The sequence below is a fragment of the Microcaecilia unicolor genome, chromosome 2, assembly GCF_901765095.1.
Source record: "Microcaecilia unicolor chromosome 2, aMicUni1.1, whole genome shotgun sequence".
Lineage (NCBI taxonomy): Eukaryota > Metazoa > Chordata > Amphibia > Gymnophiona > Siphonopidae > Microcaecilia > Microcaecilia unicolor.
In genome coordinates, this window is record NC_044032.1 from 447,548,891 (window position 1) to 447,569,236 (window position 20,346).

General features: G+C 42.8%; 1 protein-coding gene across 2 annotated transcripts in view; it reads left to right on the top strand.

Moving 5' to 3' along the window:
- The window catches only part of LOC115461226 (rho-related BTB domain-containing protein 2-like), a 259,612-nt gene that overhangs the window by 71,148 nt on the left and 168,118 nt on the right, over positions 1 to 20,346 (top strand). For both annotated transcript variants that reach the window (XM_030190910.1, XM_030190911.1), the window contains exons 4-5: positions 17,676 to 17,861; positions 19,196 to 20,253. In XM_030190910.1, the coding sequence (XP_030046770.1) occupies positions 17,676 to 17,861; positions 19,196 to 20,253 (1,244 nt within the window). The remainder of the gene's footprint in view (positions 1 to 17,675; positions 17,862 to 19,195; positions 20,254 to 20,346) is intronic.

Sequence of the window (20,346 nt, forward strand, 5' to 3'; positions counted from 1 at the left end):
CGACTCCATAGTCACCACAGCCGGTTTCTTAAAACCTCCAATAACACTAGAAGCAGCTCCCAAGTTAAGGAAAAAAGAAGGCTGATCAGCCTGCTCACACTCAGATGTTAATATTCCTGGTGTCGAGGCAGCGACAGGTCCTCCTCTTGCAGCTAGGGAAAGCAACTCCATTTCGGGCATCTCACCACGCTGCATGTCCGCCATCGCCAATCTGCTTCCGGGTCATGGGGGAGCTGCGCTAGAGGGAGGACTAAACGAAACTCCCTCTATGCTGTGATCTGCCGAAAGAACCGCAGATCCACTTGAAGCGAGTGCCAGTTCTTCCTGCCTTTGAGCGCCGAATCTCTCCAGAGTAGTCCGACGCAAGGTAAGATTTTCTCCAGGGCTAGAGGAGGAAAAAGCCCTGGTTTTCCCTCTTCTTTTCCCCATGTCCAGCACGGGGAAAGACTTCAGTGCGTCAGGCACAATCACGGAGATGGGCTCAAAAAGCGCCTGACTGCTCTAGACGCCATCTTGGTCCTCAGAGCTCACAGATTCCATTTGAGCTTACGTTGTAAAGGGTAGAAAGGCTAGTGAGATCTCTTTTTCTATCCCCTTAGTATCTTTTGTGTTTGGTGTCCTATTGACATGAAATCTGAATGATATATTGAGGGGAAACATGAGGATTATGATTGAAAATTGTTTTTTAAATCACAGATATATGGACCATCGATGTGCTTTCTTCTCCCAGGAAGTAGTTTGGATTAATTGTGACTTGAACCTCTTCTTTTGTTTCTTGTTGCTGTTCACTTTCCTTGTTATGGGGGAAACACAGTGTGATACTAGCTCGCCCTCATTTTTCTTTATATCTTTTACTGTGAATAGCCCATCCCTGCCCGTCCCCTTGGGGAGTTTAACCCATCCCCACAAGAATTTAATGGTACATTAAAAAAAAAATTCCTGTCTGCTCTCTGGGTTCGAGCCGCAACACTGCAGGCAAGGAAGGAACGGAAGTTGGAACACTCTGGTGCGCACATGTAATACTTCTCTGATTCACTGGCACTGTGTGCTAAGAGATCACCAAATGCACACGCCAGTAGGTCAGGTGACATCTGATGCTCGTGCCTATGTCAGAGCTGAGGTCTGCGCATCAGCCCGGAAGCAGAGAGGATTAATAGTAACATAGTAATTGACAGCAGATAAAAACTGGAACGGTCCACCCAGTCTGCCCAATAGACATAATCATTATCAATTCACGATTAGATCAACAATGAATGTGATATTATATACTTGATTACGGTCTTTCTGTGGCGTTTCTGGGACATAGACCATAGAAGTCCGTCTGACCCTAGCCTTATGTTCCAACTGCTGGAGTTGCCCTCGACGCCCACTCCAGCCTATTTATCTTCTCATTTGCTGGATACAGACCACTGTCCTCGTGTTCTAGCCACTAAAGTTGCTGTCTAAGCCCTTTCCAGTCCATCTTAAACCAGATTGCCATATATGAGAGACAGACCATACAGGTCTCCAGGTGTTGGCCCTAGTTCATCACAGCCAGAGTCTCCATCTAAGTGTCACTTGACATATCCACACACATTCAGCCATTTAAGTTTAGTTTATTTATAACTTCCATTTCCTAATTAGAGATCCTCTGTTTATCCCATGCCTTTTTGAATTTCATCACCATTTGTATCTCTACCACCTCCTTAATTGAGACTTTCCGCATCTGTGCTGTTAAAGCAAGGAGGAGGAGGAGACAGGACTCAACGAACTTGGTACTCAGTAAGTCAGAGGCTGGTGCAAGTGCAGCACACACTTCCACAGGAACCCCGCAAAACTGCTTCCGTCCCTGACTGAATCCCGTTCCCGTGCAAGTCTCTACCACAGTGTCAGTGCTGGTGAACTCAAAATGCCCTCAACAAAGTGCTTGGTGCCTGAGATATTGCCAGCGCTAGCAGACCTGCAATGTGGTCTAGAGAAGAGCAGCTCTGGATTCTGTTGGCAGCCTAGAAAGTATAATCTGTTCCGGTTGCAGGAACTACAGGTCTAGTGGGCTCATAAGTGCCAGAAGTAGAGCAATAGCTTGTGATTTTTTGAGTACTTGATTGGATTTAGTAAGGGGTATGCAAGGGAATCTGGATTTCAGAATTGATGGAGATAACAGCATTTGGGAGGAAACTTTCTATAAATGATTTTTTTGCTCATAAAAGCCTTTTATGTGTGTAAAAAGCTCTTATAACTTTATCCCAGGGGTTACGGGGGAGATTCTTTATATGGCACCTGGGAAATCCGTGCGGAAATAATTTTTGCCTAAGCATATTCTGTAAGACTTAAGTGCGATATATAGAGTACACTTAGTTGATATCCCAGCGCCTAAAAGTACATGTATCCATTTACACCACTGAAAACATGGTGTAAATCCCTGCATGTAGATTTATGTGGCTTGTTAAACTAATTTAGTTACGTAAATTGTTATGGAATACGCTTAGATCTCGGCGCAGAACGCTAGGCACAATATATAGAATCCAGCAGTATGTGTATAAAACGTACGCACAATGCCAAGAATGCATACTTATAGATGACTCACACGTGGACATGTACTGGCATGGACGGAGTCAAAATTTACGCATGCTGTATATAAAATGCTTAAATGTTTCTGCGTACATACATCTGTTCTCGAGCAGGCATAAATGTTTTATTTATTTGAATTTGCTATACTACCTTTCATTGCAAAATGTCACAGGTAAACTATGTAACAAAAGAAAGGTACTCCAAACAACTGGACAGGAAAGCATAGGCAGGAAAGGAACTCCAAACATCTTTATAGGAAAGCGTAAGCAGCGATAGAAAATGAGTGAGAAGGAGAAAGAAAGCACACGGACATAGGTGTGCTTATGAACCAGGGAAAGGAAGGTTAAAAAGACTCGCATGGAAATTCTTATAGGAGGATTTGGCATGCAGAAAGAGGGGTAGTCCATGCCACAAACAAGGGGCTTGGAGGAAGACAATTGAATTCCTTGTACATTCCAACCTTACTCGAGATGAGGGGTGGGAAGGGAAGAAATGTACCTGGATTACTCTCGTGTCTGCTGCCTGCCTACTGACTCTGCCTGTACCTGGATCACTCTCTTGCTTGCTGCCTGTCTGGCCGTCACGTTCACCATCCCGCTTCCTGCTCCATCTTGTAAGCCCTGCAGGCCGCCCGCACCTAGGGGCTCAACTTCTGGGGAACGGCGGTCAGCGCAGGTGAAACCTGGGGTTGTCCGGCCACCAAGCAGAACCTGGTCCGAGTACCGGGCTTGGCAGCGATCTACTTGGTATAAGAACTCACAGGTCTGAAACCAATGCAGAGATCTGCATCAACCTGCAGTTGGCAGCTGAATGCTGGAGACTGACAGAGAGCCAGTGGGGCAGGAAGCAGGCAGCAAGCAAGATGTAATACCCCGTTATGTTTGCAGTGTTACAGAGCTTGAACACCTCTGCAAACGTATCTTGAGGCTAATGAGTACCAGAGCTACAAACGTTTTTATGACCTGCTTGACCTGTTTTGCAACACAAATAGAACACTGTACAGAAAACTATTACAGAATTTTTTTTCTGCCATTAACACACTGCTAGTGGCTTGAATACTTTACATGTGATTAGCCTAATTGATGTTTTTACAAAATTGTCTACTGTTCCTACACTGACAGTGTAAGTCGTAACATGTATGGTAATTGACACAGTTCAGAAAGGGTCATATTGATTATATGCCATTTGAACTATGGTTCAGAGGTCATGCTCTTAACCGAAGTGCACTGTATACTTTCTCTCTGTGCTCAGAGTGTAGTGTGTTGTCTGGAGTTAGTATTGGTGGGGCAGAGGGGTTAAATAAAAGAGGCAGCCCTCTGAGGAAATAGGTCCGAAGACTCTGTGGTTGGTTTGCAGCAGTTCATGTGAAGGAAAGGAGGAAATTCTCTTGGCCTGTCTTAAGGCTGCTAGGAAGGATATTTGGACAATTTTGATATCAAGCTTGACTTTTCATCACAAGCTAAAGTGGCGAAAGAGAGTTAGGGACAGTGGCCTTAATGAAACCCTGCATCTGCCAGCTGAACTTCAAGAATCTAGAAAAAATAATTTCATGTTTGTAAACTAGACTTTCCAACATTAAATGGTTCTACAATACAAGCTGCCTGAAAGTACATGTTCCCCACAATAGTTAGGACCTGTTTATTTTTTTTATTTTTGTTACATTTGTACCCCGCGCTTTCCCACTCATGGCAGGCTCAATGCGGCTTACATGGGGCAATGGAGGGTTAAGTGACTTGCCCAGAGTCACAAGGAGCTGCCTGTGCCTGAAGTGGGAATCGAACTCAGTTCCTCAGTTCCCCAGGACCAAAGTCCACCACCCTAACCACTAGGCTACTCCTCCACTCTGTTCTATTCCAGAGTGGCAGACCAGGCTAAAGAGAAATAATGGGAAAAGAAATTGCTTGTAGGGATAACTTCTCTGGCTTTGATAAAACTGGAGCACTGCATTGATCCAGTTCTTCAGAATTTATCCTTGTTTCGTTTATTTCTTGATATACTGCCCTTCATACCATCAGACACACCAGAACTGTTCATAATATGAAATAACTCGATAAAGAAAGAAAAGAAATACAATAACCAAATAGAAAACAATAAAGAAAATAGCATTATGAAGGAAGCAAAGAAACACCTATCCAGCATATCATCCCTTGCTAAACCACCCAAATTACACCATTCTAAATGCCATGGTAAATAGATGGAGCTTAAGCACAGCTTTAAATATGCTGCGATTCATTTCTCGGGTAGTAAAAGATTCCAATAATGGGGGCCTAAGTATGATAAAAAGCAGGGTTGCCTCTTGCCTTCAAGACAATGACAGAAAGATAAGGATAGAACAAATTGATTCATGTACCACAACTGGACTATAAGTGAGGAAGAAACCAGGATACACATGCTAAACAGATATAATGGAACATCAGATTGAAGAGCCTTGTGGATATGGTTCCATTCCTCTGTCTTAGCTTCTGGAAATGCTGTGAAGCGTGGCTAGTTTAATAAGGCATATGTGTAACTGTTTTGACTTTTATAGAAGTTCTTTACTGCCCGGTTTTGTTGCTTTACTTTTAGTTAAGTGATGTATGTGTATATTTATATTTTATTTTTTATTGTTTTTGGTTGTATTTACTTTTAATTTTGATTATTTCCCTTTTTTTTGTATATCATAGCAGTGTACAAGTAAACATTTCTATAAAACTAAGAAGAACCTCCTGACTAAAAAGAAACACACGTTTATTTAAGTTCATTGTTTTTATTGTATTATCTGTTGATTTCTACATTGCTTGGAGCTGTTATCAGACAGATGATTAATAAAGATAAGTTACAAATAATGTTTTCATAAGTCTAATACTTGATGGAAATCTCTTTAAATGTTACTGAATTATTTGATCTTTTTATTTTAGTCCTTGTGCTTTGTTAAAGCTGCCATTGTGGTTGATGTGCTTTCCAAACAGTCGGTTCTTTAAATTTACTTCCTGTTCAAAGAGAGGTTTCTGTATCTCTGTTTGCCCAATGTTGCATGTACTATGCAGCCTGTACTCTGAGAGGTTGTTTGCAGATTATTTTTATCTATCATATATCTTGCAAAGTGTTGAGTTGCTATAAAGATATAATTTTTATTTTATTTTATTGTGTGTTGGTGTGTGGGAATAAGACCCTGCTAGGTCAATGTTTACATGTCAGTTCACAGGTTTTTAGATTTATTGCATAGTGTGTGTCTTATAGAACTTTGTTTCCAAATGCATTAGTGTTGCACCAGTGACTTAGCTAGTTGGCTAATTTTAGGTGGCCCAAAATAGGTGGGCATGAAATTTTCTTTCAACCCCTCTCCCCAAAACTGAAGACATAAATATCTGAGCTGGAGGGCCCAAGCCTTGCCAGCTGAAGACCAACTCTTCCAAGCTGAGCAGCAGGCATGCGCAAAAACCGAGCATGTGTGGGGGGCAGGTGGTGGTTGCTCAGGCACCCTGCTGCCAGTTTGGTCAGGAGGAGGTCTTCATCTGGTGGGCCTGAGCCCAAAGTATACAGCCCCTGAGCCCCAGACCCACTCGTGACTAGGCCAGTGTTTTATGCGTTTGACGACAGGACTGTACCTCACTTTTAGCCATAGTGTGTTGAAGGAAAATAGCAGGAAAATAGCAGCAATTCTACAACTGGGTGCTTCCATTTAGGCGCCCTGAGGATGCACGATGGAAGCATAGTCTATAAAGACATCTGGGCACCCAGATTCCATTATAGAATTCTAGCTTAACCCAATATTGTTATAGCTAACATTTGCATACCTGCAGTTACACCAGCCATAGACCTGGCATAACTGCGAGCACATAAATGCCACAGGGAGTGTGTATCTTATAGTATTCTGTAAGTTATGCCAGTTGGGACCCCTGTTCATGCTCCGCTCGTGTGTGTGCCTCTTGCATGTACAGAATAGTGCTTAGGCGTCCTGCTGGCGCTTTCATGGGTAAGTGATAGCATTCTGTACATTTACATGTATACGTGAGTGCCTAGTTTGTTTTTGCCTTTCACATGTACAGGCAAAACATCAAGGTGATCTTGGAAATCCTTTTTAATTGAGCTCCTATTTTGTATCTTTCTGATAGATCTCTACTTGCATCTTTCTGTTAATACATTTTCTTTGCTAATTTTCCTTTTGATTCCTACCTTTTTTATAGCCTACTTTTTTTTTTCTTTTGTGTCTTCGTATTGGGATGTATGCCCTACATAAGTACATAAGTAGTGCCATACTGGGAAAGACCAAAGGTCCATCTAGCCCAGCATCCTGTCACCGACAGTGGCCAATCCAGGTCAAGGGCACCTGGCACGCTCCCCAAACGTAAAAACATTCCAGACAAGTTATACCTAAAATGCGGAATGTTTCCAAGTCCATTTAATAGCGGTCTATGGACTTGTCCTTTAGGAATCTATCTAACCCCTTTTTAAACTCCGTCAAGCTAACCGCCCGTACCACGTTCTCCGGCAACGAATTCCAGAGTCTAATTACACGTTGGGTGAAGAAAAATTTTCTCCGATTCGTTTTAAATTTACCACACTGTAGCTTCAACTCATGCCCTCTAGTCCTAGTATTTTTGGATAGCGTGAACAGTCGCTTCACATCCACCCGATCCATTCCACTCATTATTTTATACACTTCTATCATATCTCCCCTCAGCCGTCTCTTCTCCAAGCTGAAAAGCCCTAGCCTTCTCAGCCTCTCTTCATAGGAAAGTTGTCCCATCCCCACTATCATTTTCGTCGCCCTTCGCTGTACCTTTTCCAATTCTACTATATCTTTTTGAGATACGGAGACCAGTACTGAACACAATACTCCAGGTGCGGTCGCACCATGGAGCGATACAACGGCATTATAACATCCGCACACCTGGACTCCATACCTTCCTAATAACACCCAACATTCTATTCGCTTTCCTAGCCGCAGCAGCACACTGAGCAGAAGGTTTCAGCGTATCATCGACGACGACACCCAGATCCCTTTCTTGATCCGTAACTCCTAACGCGGAACCTTGCAAGACGTAGCTATAATTCGGGTTCCTCTTACCCACATGCATCACTTTGCACTTGTCAACATTGAACTTCATCTGCCACTTGCACGCCCATTCTCCCAGTCTCGCAAGGTCCTCCTGTAATCGTTCACATTCCTCCTGCGACTTGACGACCCTGAATAATTTTGTGTCATCGGCGAATTTAATTACCTCACTAGTTATTCCCATCTCTAGGGTATTATAAATACATTAAAAAGCAACGGACCCAGCACAGACCCCTGCGGGACCCCACTAACTACCCTCCTCCACTGAGAATACTGGCCACGCAATCCTACTCTCTGCTTCCTATCTTTCAACCAGTTCTTAATCCATAATAATACCCTACCTCCGATTCCATGACTCTGCAATTTCTTCAGGAGTCTTTCGTGCGGCACTTTGTCAAACGCCTTCTGAAAATCCAGATATACAATATCAACCGGCTCCCCATTGTCCACATGTTTGCTTACCCCCTCAAAAAAATGCATTAGATTGGTGAGGCAAGACTTCCCTTCACTAAATCCGTGCTGACTTTGTCTCATCAGTCCATGTTTTTGTATATGCTCTGCAATTTATTCTTAATAATAGCCTCCCCATCTTGCCCGGCACCGACGTCAGACTCACCGGTCTATAATTTCCCGGATCTCCTTTGGAACCCTTCTTAAAAATCGGAGTAACATTGGCTACCCTCCAGTCTTCCGGTACTACACTCGATTTTAGGGACAGATTGCATATTTCTAACAGTAGCTCCGCAAGTTCATTTTTTAGTTCTATTAATACTCTGGGGTGAATACCATCAGGTCCCGGTGATTTACTACTCTTCAGCTTGCTGAACTGACCCATTACATCCTCCAAGGTTACAGAGAATTTGTTTAGTTTCTCCGACTCCTCCGCTTCAAATATTCTTTCCGGCACCGGTGTCCCCCCCCCAAATCCTCCTCGGTGAAGACCGAAGCAAAGAATTCATTTAATTTCTCCGCTACGGCTTTGTCCTCCTTGATCGCCCCTTTAACACCATTTTCGTCCAGCGGCCCAACCGACTCTTTGGCCGGTTTCCTGCTTTTAATGTATCTAAAAAATTTTTACTATGTATTTTTGCTTCCAACGCTAATTTCTTCTCAAAGTCCTTTTTTGCCCTCCTTATCTCCGCTTTGCATTTGGCTTGGCATTCCTTATGATCTATCCTGTTACTTTCAGTTGGTTCTCTTCTCCACTTTCTGAAGGATTGTTTTTTGGCTCTAATGATTTCCTTTATCTTACTGTTTAGCCACGCCGGCTGACGTTTAGTCATTTTTCCCCTTTTTTCTAATATGTGGAATATATTGTCCTGAACCTCCAGGATGGTGTTTTTTAAACAGCATCCACGCCTGATGCAAGTTTTTTACTCTGCGAGCTGCTCCTTTCAGTCTTTTTTTCACCATTTTTCTCATTTTGTCGTAATCACCTTTTCTATAGTTAAACGCTAGCGTACTTGATTTCCTAGTTTCACTTCCTTCAATGCCATATCAAAACCGATCATATTATGATCACTGTTATCAAGCGGCCCTCGTATCGTTACCCCCTGCACTAGATCATGAGCACCACTCAGGACTAAGTCTAGTATTTTTCCTTCTCTTGTCGGCTCCTGAACTAGCTGTTCCATGAAGCTGTCCTTGATTTCATCAAGAAATCCTATGTCCCTTGCGTGTACAGATGTTACATTAACCCAGTCTATATGCGGGTAATTGAAATCCCCCATTATTATTGTGTTGCCCAGTTTGTTTGCGTCCCTGATTTCCTTTAACATTTCCGCATCCGTCTGTTCGTCCTGGCCAGGCGGACGGTAGTACACTCCTATCACTATCCTTTTCCCCTTTGCACATGGAATTTCAATCCACAGTGATTCCAAGGAGTGTTTTGTTTCCTGCAGAATTTTCAATCTATTTGATTCAAGGCTCTCGTTAATATACAATGCTACCCCTCCACCAATCCGATTCACCCTATCACTACGATATAATTTGTACCCCGGTATGACAGTGTCCCACTGGTTATCCTCCTTCCACCAGGTCTCAGAGATGCCTATTATATCTAATTTTTCATTTAGTGCAATATATTCCAACTCCCCCATCTTATTTCTTAGGCTCCTGGCATTCGCATATAGACATTTCAAACTATGTTTGTTGTTCCTAAGTACATCATGCTTAGTACTTGACAGTATTAATTGGCAATCTTTTGTCTGATTTTTATTGTTATTTAAAGATACCCGATCTACTACAATCTCTTTTGCAACCTCACTATCAGGATACTCTATCTTCCCTGTTATGGTGATATCTTTGAAAGATACCTTATCCCGAACCATGCTCTTTTGAGCGACTGTCGGCCTTCCCCCCATTTCTAGTTTAAAAGCTGCTCTATCTCCTTCTTAAACGCCGATGCCAGCAGTCTGGTCCCACTCTGGTTAAGATGGAGCCCATCCTTTCGGAATAGGCTCCCCCTTCCCCAGAATGTTGCCCAGTTCCTAACAAATCTAAAGCCCTCCTCCCTGCACCTAGGTTTATATAAAATTTATCTTGGTTATACGCATATATCTCATAAACAGAGAGAAGTTTGCAAAGCCATGTTAGGGGTTGCTATGATTGGGATGAAAGGACTCATATGGTCTTTAAACCTCATGGAGTACATGATCTTATAGAAAAGGAGCAAATGCTGTTAGATAGTCTGACACTTCCTGTCTATGGCCCCGATGCTCAGAAGTAAACGTGGGTGCTACAGGCCTTTAACACCAGACTAGCACACGCGTTTACAAGTGCACAATTCTCAGAGCCAACGAGCACATAAACCAGTGAGCTCGCCGGCTCATAGCTCAATGATCATGCAAATGTATTCCAAAGCATGCTGATGAGGTCATTTCTTATTCCTCTCCTATGCTCAGAGGACTGCGCGCTGAACAAGGGTGCCGTTAATGCCGGAAACCCTTTGGAGTTTAATTTTATTCTCTCTGCATTTGTCTTAAGGAGTTACTTCCTGTCCTTAAAGCTAGCTCTTTCATAACACTCTTTGATACAATTTTCTGTATACCCTCTTTCTCTGAATCTGGTTTTAAAGATGGACAGCACGTTTCTCATGGGTATCTTTTTCTGAACAAATTCTCTTAACTCTCAGAAAGTGACTGTAAGATAAATTCCTTTTCCTTGTTAATGCCCTCTATGACAGCTGTTGTAATACAATAGTTGACATCAGTGGACTTTCTATAGATGTCTATAATCACTCTACCTTCCTTATTCATAATTAAAATGTTAAGAGAGGGTATTTTAAGTTTGCTGACATTTAACTGAAATTTCAAGTTGTTATCCTGACTATTAAATCCATTCATGAAACTTAAACAATTGCTGTTCTGTCCCTTGCCAGATAATAAAAAATATCAGTGTATCGTTTCCATACTTTCAACTGCACTTTGTATGGATATGTGGACCAGAAGTTTTTTTTCAAAATTGCTCATGTATAAATTAGCAGTTGATTGTGAACTCCATGGCTGTGCCTCTAATCTCTTGATAAAACACATTATCCAAGCAGAAAGTTTTCAGTTGAGGTTATCTCTGCAAGAGAAGTCAGGAAAGCAACTGGTATTTTCCTCAGTAATGTAATCATTAATAAAGTCTCTTCAATGACCTTAAGGGTTTCATCTTGTGGAATATTTGTATAAAGCGCTTCAGCATCCAAAGTGGCTAAAATAAATTTATCATCCAGCTCTACCGTATTTAAAAAGTAATTATATTAGAAGAATCTCTGATATAAGATGGAATAGATGGTATCACTGGTTGCAAAACCTTATCTGTAAAAATGGAAATGTGTTCCAGGACAGATTCATTACCAGATGCAGTCGGCCTACCAGGAGGTTTAGCTAAGGAATTATGTATTTTGGGCAAAATATAACACACAGGTATATGAGGTGATTGAACAGAGAGAGTCTCAAACTCTCTCCTAGGTTTAGGCAATGGATATGGATAATGTAAAACCGAATTAACCTTTCTTTTAATGATTTCAGTAGGATCAGCTGTTAATCTCTTGTAAAACTTATGATCCTCTAGTTGACAAATAACTAACATACTCTTCTGTACCCATTACTACAACTCCTCCACCTTTGTCATTAGGTTTAATAATGGTGCCACTGTTTTCAAGTGATGACATTGGCCCTGATGGCAGTTGAGTCTGCTCCATTCATGGGGCCTGCACCAACATCAACCACTGAACCGGCACCCCAAGACCAACCAACGTCGGTCTTGCCACCAAGGAGGCATGTGGATTCCACATCCTCCTCATTGGTACTGAGCGATTCCAAGGACCAGAATCATTTAAAACCAAAGAAGCATTGACATTGCTTCCTTAGATGAACAGTATCGGGAACTCTGGAGCATTGGCATCACAGGTCCCTAAGAGGACCAACTATCCTTCCTTGGTGATGGTACCGGCCCAACCGATGCCCTCTGGCCATGACACAGCCTCTTCTTCGGCACCGACAAATCTACAGACTATCTCCATACTGGCTCCCCAGCCTTTACTCATGCCTTCCCTTCATGAGCAGATCCAAGCTTTGCTCAAGGAGGAGCTGGTGGAGGCTTCTGCAGATACAGACTGCTAAGGCATCGCGAGTACTTGTCCACCATAGCACAGCCCCTGTTGCTCGAGGAGACCCAGTATATGGCGAGGTCCCAGCACCGCAGAGTGTTTAGGCATCGAGGGTGCTTACGCCAGCCACAGCACTGCCCCAGATGCCTGAGGAGACCCAGTCTAGGAAGAGGTTCAAGACTCCGGTCCCACATTGAGTGTCGAGGTCGGCTTGCACCCATCCAGTGCATTCCTTGATGTTGAGGGAAGATATATTTCTCTGAGATCTGAAGGCCGACCTGAACCTCAATGCTCTTTGACGCATGGCTGTCAGCCTGACAAGTAAACACAGACTCGTACTTCTCAGCGGAGGAGTTCTGTCGTATACTATCTGATCCCTTCCTGCCTCAAGAAAGGTGTAACTCTCCTCCTGAAAGCATATCTTTCACGGGCTTTGTGCAGGAAATGTCAGAGACCATTCCTTCTCAAAGTGGGAACTGAGGGCAAACCTAGAGCTGAGTTGCTCACTTTACTAGACTATGAGGCATATTTTCAAAGCACTTAGCCTTCCAAAGTTCCATAGGTTTCTATGGAACTTTGGAAGGCTAAGTGCTTTGAAAATATGCCTCTATGTATCTCCAGCTAGGCACCTCTTGTCTGTCCCAAGTGGCACCTAAGAAAATAGACACTTTGCACAGGATCCAGAAAGCCCCAGGTTTTGGCAAGGCTCAGTTACCACACTATTCCTTGGTGGCTGAGTCTGCCCTCGAAAGAGTGCAGAGTTTGATGTCTCATGCTTCTGCTCTTCTGGGCAGGGAGGCTCGAACCCTGGACTCCTTTGGGAGGCAGGTTTTATCAGACCTTGACGCTTGTCAACCGCATCTAGTCTTACCAGCTCCAAACCACCATCTACTTGAGGTCCTTGGTGTAGAGTGCGCTCTTGTTCATGGACTATCTCCCCGCGGATAAGGCTACTCACTTCGTAAGCTGAGCAAGAAGCAGCCAGAGGCACCTTTGGTGTTTTGACATCATGTCCAGATCCTACACGCTGGGTGTGGAAATGCGCGGGCTTTCCTTGGCTGTGTGTGTCAGATCTTGAGCCTGCTGTGCAAGGGAACTTGGTGGATATTCCCTGCCAAGGAGGCAATCTTTTTGGAGACAAGATGGAAGAGGTCGCTCGCCTTAAGGAACACATGGACACCATAGAGTCCCCTTTTCAGCCACCTCCAGCTTCGTCCTCCTCTTCTGGAAAGTTTTCGGGTGGCCTAGGAGGAGTAACTGCTATTCCCACAGGTGTAGATTTACCACTTCCTCCCATAGTCCCCAGGAGGCCCAGTTTGCTTCCCAGTCGAAGCAAAGAGTGAACCTTTGACTGGCTCCGAGAGAGCATAGCCACCATAGAGGTAGCAGTCCTGGATGACCTGCCAGTAAGGGAGGAAGTTGAATTTTTTCCATGGAAGGAGGCCCCTTATAACATCTGACTGGTGGGTTCTTGAAATAGTCCAGCATGGTTACACACTGAATTGACACTGAAATCCACCAGTTTGTCCACTGAGAATGTCATACCTAAGCTCTCTACACAAAGAAGTGCTTGCAGAGGAACTCTGCACCCTTCTTTAGTCCAATGCGGTTGAACTCGCTTCACCAGAGCAAGAAGGGAAAGGATGAGATTCTATTCTAGTTACTTCCTTGACGGAGGGGGGGGGGGGGGGGGATTTGTCCCATCCTGGACCTCAGGGCCCTGAACAAATATCTAGTCAAAGAAAACTTCAAGAATCTAGAAAAAATAGATTTCCCTGGGCACCCTTCTTCCCATGATTCAGGTGAATGATTGGCTATGCTCTCTGGACTTTAAGGATGCCTATGCTCACATTCAGATTCTTCCAAGCCACTGGAAGTATTTCAGATTTTGAGGGGGAAAGCATGACTACCAGCACCGCGTTATGATGATTGTGAACACCCTGGGAGCTGACACAATGCCAAAGGGCTAGGTTCTATGTATCATGCCTAAAAAATCGGCACTGAAATGAAATACGCCTAAAGTACATCTAAATTTAGGCGTACTTTATAGAATAAGCCTAAATTTCCACATGGTTTATAGAATACGCTGAGCACCCATCCGCGCAACTGAAGGCAGTTATGCCAAGTAAAACTTGTAAATGCCGACACCTAGATTATGCACAGACCCCTTTTCAACTATGTGACTTTGTCTATAACGTGATGTGTGTAAATTCTATCTGCACCTAAATTCTAATTAATGCCAATTAGTATGAATAATTACTTAAGTGGCAATTATCGGCACTGATTGGCTTGTTACCAGGGTCGCTTTACTCATACTACCCCTCTCCTCAAGACCCTTCACTGGCTCCCTATCCGTTTTCGCATCCTGTTCAAACTTCTTCTACTAACCTATAAATGTATTCACTCTGCTGCTCCCCAGTATCTCTCCACACTCGTCCTTCCCTACACCCCTTCCCGTGCACTCCACTCCATGTATAAATCCTTCTTATCTGTTCCCTTCTCCACTACTGCCAACTCCAGACTTCGCGCCTTCTGTCTCGCTGCATCCTACACCTGGAATAAACTTCCTGAGCCCCTATGTCTTGCCCCATCCTTGGCCACCTTTAAATCTAGACTGAAAGCCCACCTCTTTTACATTGCTTTTGACTCGTAACCACTTGTAACCACTCGCCTCCACCTACCCTCCTCTCTTCCTTCCCGTTCACATTAATTGATTTGATTTGCTTACTTTATTTTTTGTCTATTAGATTGTAAGCTCTTTGAGCAGGGACTGTCTTTCTTCTATGTTTGTGCAGCGCTGCGTACGCCTTGTAGTGCTATAGAAATGCTAAATAGTAGTAGTAGTTGTGCATACAAGTCCAGAATATGACTGGATTTGTGCATGCAATTTAAGTCGTGCTGTAAAAAATCCAGGGGAAAGTGTCTATCAATAGTTGCAGCATCGCTACACATACTGGGAGTCCTTGTGCTCCCCTAACTGGACAATTGGCTAGTCAAGAGCACATCGAGGGAAGGTGCTCAGATAGCCATGCAAAGGACTATCCGAGTGCTGGAGCTCCTTGGGTTCGCCATCAACTACTCAGGTTCCACCTGCAACCAGGACAACAATTGAAGTACATTGGAGCCCTACTAGACATGGTTCAATCTCAGGCAGATGCCTTCATTGCATAAGTACATAAGTATTGCCATACTGGGACAGACCAAATGTCCATCAAGCCCAGCATCCTGTTTCCAACAGTGGCCAATCCAGAGCACAAGTACCTGGCAAGATCCCAAAAAAGTACAAAACATTTTATACTGCTTATCCCCAGAAATAGTAGATTTTCCCCGTGTCAAATTTAATAATGGTCTATGGATGTTTCCTTTAGGAAGCCGTCCAAACCTTTTTTTTTTTTTAAACTCTGCTAAGCTAACCGCCTTTACCACATTCTCTGGCAACGAATTCCAGAGTTTAATTACACGTTGAGTGAAGAAAAATTTTCTCTGATTCGTTTTAAATGTACTACTTTGTAGCTTCATCGCATGCCCCTTAGTCTTAGTATTTTGCAATTGCCACTCAAGTCCCAGCAGGTCACAGCTTGGCAGATGTTGAGATTGCTAGGCCACATAGAGGCATATTTTCAAAGCACTTAGCCTTCCAAAGTTCCATAGAAACCTATGGAACTATGAAAGGCTAAGTGCTTTGAAAATATGCCTCATGGCCTCCTTCAGTACGTGTTATGCACACGGCACACCTTTTTTCTAAATCTTAAATAAGCAGTTTCACATTCCATATAGGAGTTACACAAGTAAAGCTCTTCTCTAAAAGAAATCAGCCTTACCAAAGAAAGTGAAGGAAGTTCAAACTTGCTTATGTGTCAAGTGGTTTGAAATGTGACAAGGTTGAACCATTTAAAATTTTTGATCGATAATAAGAACAATCCTAATGTAAAAGTTTAAAAGCAAAACTCAGAACTTTTCAATTAATTCTTGCTCCCCTGTAACTGGTAGCCAGTGGAGTTCCCTCAACAGATGGGAAACTCTGTCATATTAAAATTTTTCTAAAACAATCTTTATTGCTGTGTTCTGTAATAGTTGCAAATGTGACAATTGAAATTGCGAAATGCCCAAAGTTACCAATAACTTTCTGACTTCAGCTGAACTTTTAATTTGGATTGAAGGAAATTTTAAGTTAGATTTTCCTCAGTGATTTTTTTTTAAATGATAGGCTTTGTCATTTTCCTTATGTATACAGACTTTTGGATGAATTATTGTTCTATTCATTCCCCTTCCTCTCGTGTCTTGGTTTGTAGTCTTGTAAATTCAGTTGAGATCTGTTGATTTACTTATTTAATATTGTTTCCAATTACAATTATTTCATGTAAACCACTTGGATATGAATTTGAAGGGCGGTATAACAAATGAACCTAAACAAATAAATAAAACAACTTCAGTGTGTGCCTGACAGCTGTGATAAATAAGTAAAATAAATAAATATGTGAAATTCAATGCAATACAAACAGCATTGATGGTAATAGAGCATAGACTTTGTTACAGAAACCCAGAGGATGGTTGAACGCAGTGGGGCCGATATTCAGACTGCGGGAGGTCTCCGGGCTGCCTCCCACGGTCTGCACTGTGCCTAGATATTCAGTGACGGGCTGTTTATGGTGATCAGCATTGAATATCCTGGTGTTTTTTGGCCGGTTTCAACTAAACCCACCAAGCTGTGCTGGCCGGTTAAGTTGAAATCAGCCAAAGATAGGCCAGCTATTTTGGCAGCCTAATTTGACTACCAAAGTTAGCCAGCATTGTGCTATCAGCAGATAGCTGGTTATATTGTGCAGTATAACCGACAATATTCAGCAGGAGATAGACAGCTATCTCCTGCTGAATATCACCAGATAGCTGGTTAAGTGCCATTTAACTGGTTTTAAATATTGTTTGGGGGGTGGGGGAGGGATGAGTTTGTCTTTCTTCTAGGGCTGGCCTAACCATTAGGGAAGTCTAAGTGGTCGCATAGGGCAGCAGCAAAAAGCAGTTGCAGTCAGAGCAAAACAATAAGTCCTGACAGCCAGACAAACACAAAGAACCCATCAGCATTGTGTACCTTTACTTCCTGGAAGGGTGGGCAAGAATAAATGACTTTTGGAAACTGCCCTTTTATACTGCTCTTCATTTTCTAGAGCATATCAAGAAATAAAAGTAAACTAAACTGTTACTTGTGTGAGTATTAATAGTAACATAGTAAAATGTTAGCAGATAAAGACCTGTACAGTCCATCCAATTTGCCCAACAAGGTGGCCAGAGTTGTATCTGGCACCTCTGCACAGGTTTATGATTAGACATTTATGTGCCCATAATGACCCATTCATATTTTAGATGTTTATGATTCTAAAATGGACACTTCTACCCCTCATAACCGGCACATCGATGTCCATTTCACCATGTATTTTAAAACGGTCTTGCACCAGCCTTGCTTTCTTCAGTCTGTTGAACTTCTACTTGCAGGTCTGATGTGGTTGTCCTGTGCTTTTCCTTGGCAAATCCCAACTCTCTGCGGCATGTGAAGACTATGTGGTATCCTGAAATCAAGCATTTTTGTCCTCGCACACCTATTATCTTGGTAGGGTGTCAATTGGATCTTCGCTATGCTGACCTCGATGCAGTCAACAGAGCCCGGCGGCCATTAGCAAAGTAAGTCAAGAAACTAAACACACTATGATAATTTGAGGAGGAGGGTGCTGTCTTTCAGAGAATTGAGCGAAGGTAGAGGGATTATCTTGGCTCAGTCAAGCAGCCATTGAACATGGGTGTGCTACTTAAAAGGGGCTGAGAGGAGGTCTTGAGAGGTGTCACAAATTGAAATACATTGATCCATGCTTCAGTTTAGAAAGCATGTTTTGCCTGGTATGCCTCTTAGTTTTAGTAGCTGATTGGAAATTTTGCACTGTTATGAACTTCTGAATAGGGATTTTCATTTATTTTAAAGTGAAATTAATTAATTATTTAGTAATGAAGACTAACCCTTATTACTATTGGTGATAGAAAGGTTAGGCTTGAGCAAGGAGGCAGTAGCATGCCTTCTCCTGCCTCCAGGGGTGGGGGAAAGGGAGGTAGAAGCTATAAGGGCTCTCTCTCTTCCCTGCTTTGGGGGCTTACAGGTTCTTGGTAGAAGGGGGTTTAGATGCCGGGGGTTTTGTTTTTGTTTGTTTTTGATTTTTTTTTGCTGTTTGGAATTGGAAGGAGATGAGGTTGGTGATTGGGTAGAAGGTTAAAGTTTTGAAAAAATTGTATATGATGAGTTGGGGGATGGTTTTGGGAGGATCAGGGTTGCAGGACATTGAATTATATTTGAACATGGAGCAGGATGGAAGAGATTAGGGCTCTAAGTAATAATAGTAGATGAGTGTTAGGAGAACCAGAAGAAATCCCATGTAGAAAGTGAGAAGTTAGAGAAGGATTGAGAAAGACCAGAGACACGAGGTGTTGATAATCAAAACACTTTATTGCTGATACATGCAGATACATGCAAGGCCCTACACGGCACCGTATTTTGGCACTAAGTGCCTGCCTCAGAGGTCTATGAAACATACAACATAAATAAAATGAGATATAAAACATAAAAATGTAAAAAATATATGTAAAATGATATAAATGTAAATATGAACAATATATAAATTATGCTTGCCAAACATACATATTGTTGCATAAAAATAATAATCCATTCTTTTTGAATATCATAAACTATATGAGAACGTATGTGATTGTCTTTGAGTGACAGATGTTGGTTTATATATGGGAAGATGAAGAAAATCGATTCTAACTCATATATGAATGGGTACATAAATTGAAAGAATCTGTGTATCGTTTCCTAACTTGAAAACAATAGTTTGTGGCCAAATTGAGAGTGAACTGTTCATCATGGACAAAAAAGGTGTACAATAGTGGTATCGTGATTGTGTGCGTAGAGGCAGCAATAATATTGGCAATAAATAACTCATCATGGCTGTTGCTTTGTCTCTTCCTAGGCTTATCAAGCCCACAGATATTCTTCCACCAGAGACTGGGCATGAGGTTGCCAAAGAACTTGGCATTCCCTACTATGAGACTAGTGTTGTAGCCCAGTTTGGTATCAAGGATGTTTTTGACAATGCAATTCGAGCTGCACTCATCTCTAGGAGACACCTGCAGTTCTGGAAATCCCACTTGAAGAAGGTGCAGAGGCCTCTGTTACAGGCTCCATTTCTACCCCCCAAACCACCCCCTCCAATCATTCATGTTCCAGACCCACCACTGAGTGATGGAAGAGGTCCTGCTGCTCTGTTTTGCACACCACTGTGCACTGATGTAGTGTTTATCCTGCAAGGTGGGCAGAAAGTTTTTGCTCACAAGGTTTACTTGGCCACCTCCTGCTCAAAGTTCTATGACCTTTTCACCCTACCTGTAGGCAACAGCAAGATATCCATGGACCCTTCGCCATGTGACAACATCAGTTGCAGTAGTGAAGAACAGAGCAGTCAGGAACATTTCAGTGAACAGAGCAGAACAAAGGAGCCAGCCACCAGAACTAAAAGTTTAGATATTGACAAAGAAATTTGGGGGGAGCACAACTTGCAAAGGATGTCACAAGCCTCTCTCAGGGCTTCCAGAAGCGATGATGCACTGCAGTACGAGGAGAGGTGGCAGCAAAAAGAGAGCATACCTGGTTGGAACCTTAAGCCTGGTGTGGTGGGGAGGAATTTGACAAACTGGGGCCGAGGATTTGTTAGTATGCAGCTAGAAATGGTGGAGGACCCAGTAACATATCGTGAAAAGCTAATGACTGTTGTCTACATGGATAGTCTGATTCAAGTGAGTCCACTGCGAGCTGTTCTGGAGTACCTATATACGGGCCGCCTAGACCAGGGGAGAGCAGATCTCATGCAGATAGCCACCATGGCAGAGGTCCTGGAAGTCTTTGATCTTAGGATGATGGTAGCAAATGTACTGAATAAAGAGAGCTTCATGAATCAGGAGATCACCAAGGCCTTCCATGTGCGCCGAGCTAATCGCATCAAAGAATGCCTGAGCAAAGGCGTGTTCTCAGGTAAGGAGTGCCTGGTTATGGGAGTGAGGAAAGAGTTGATAGCCTATATTTAAGTGAGGGTCTTTTTTTTTACCAAGTGCCAACACATCTGCT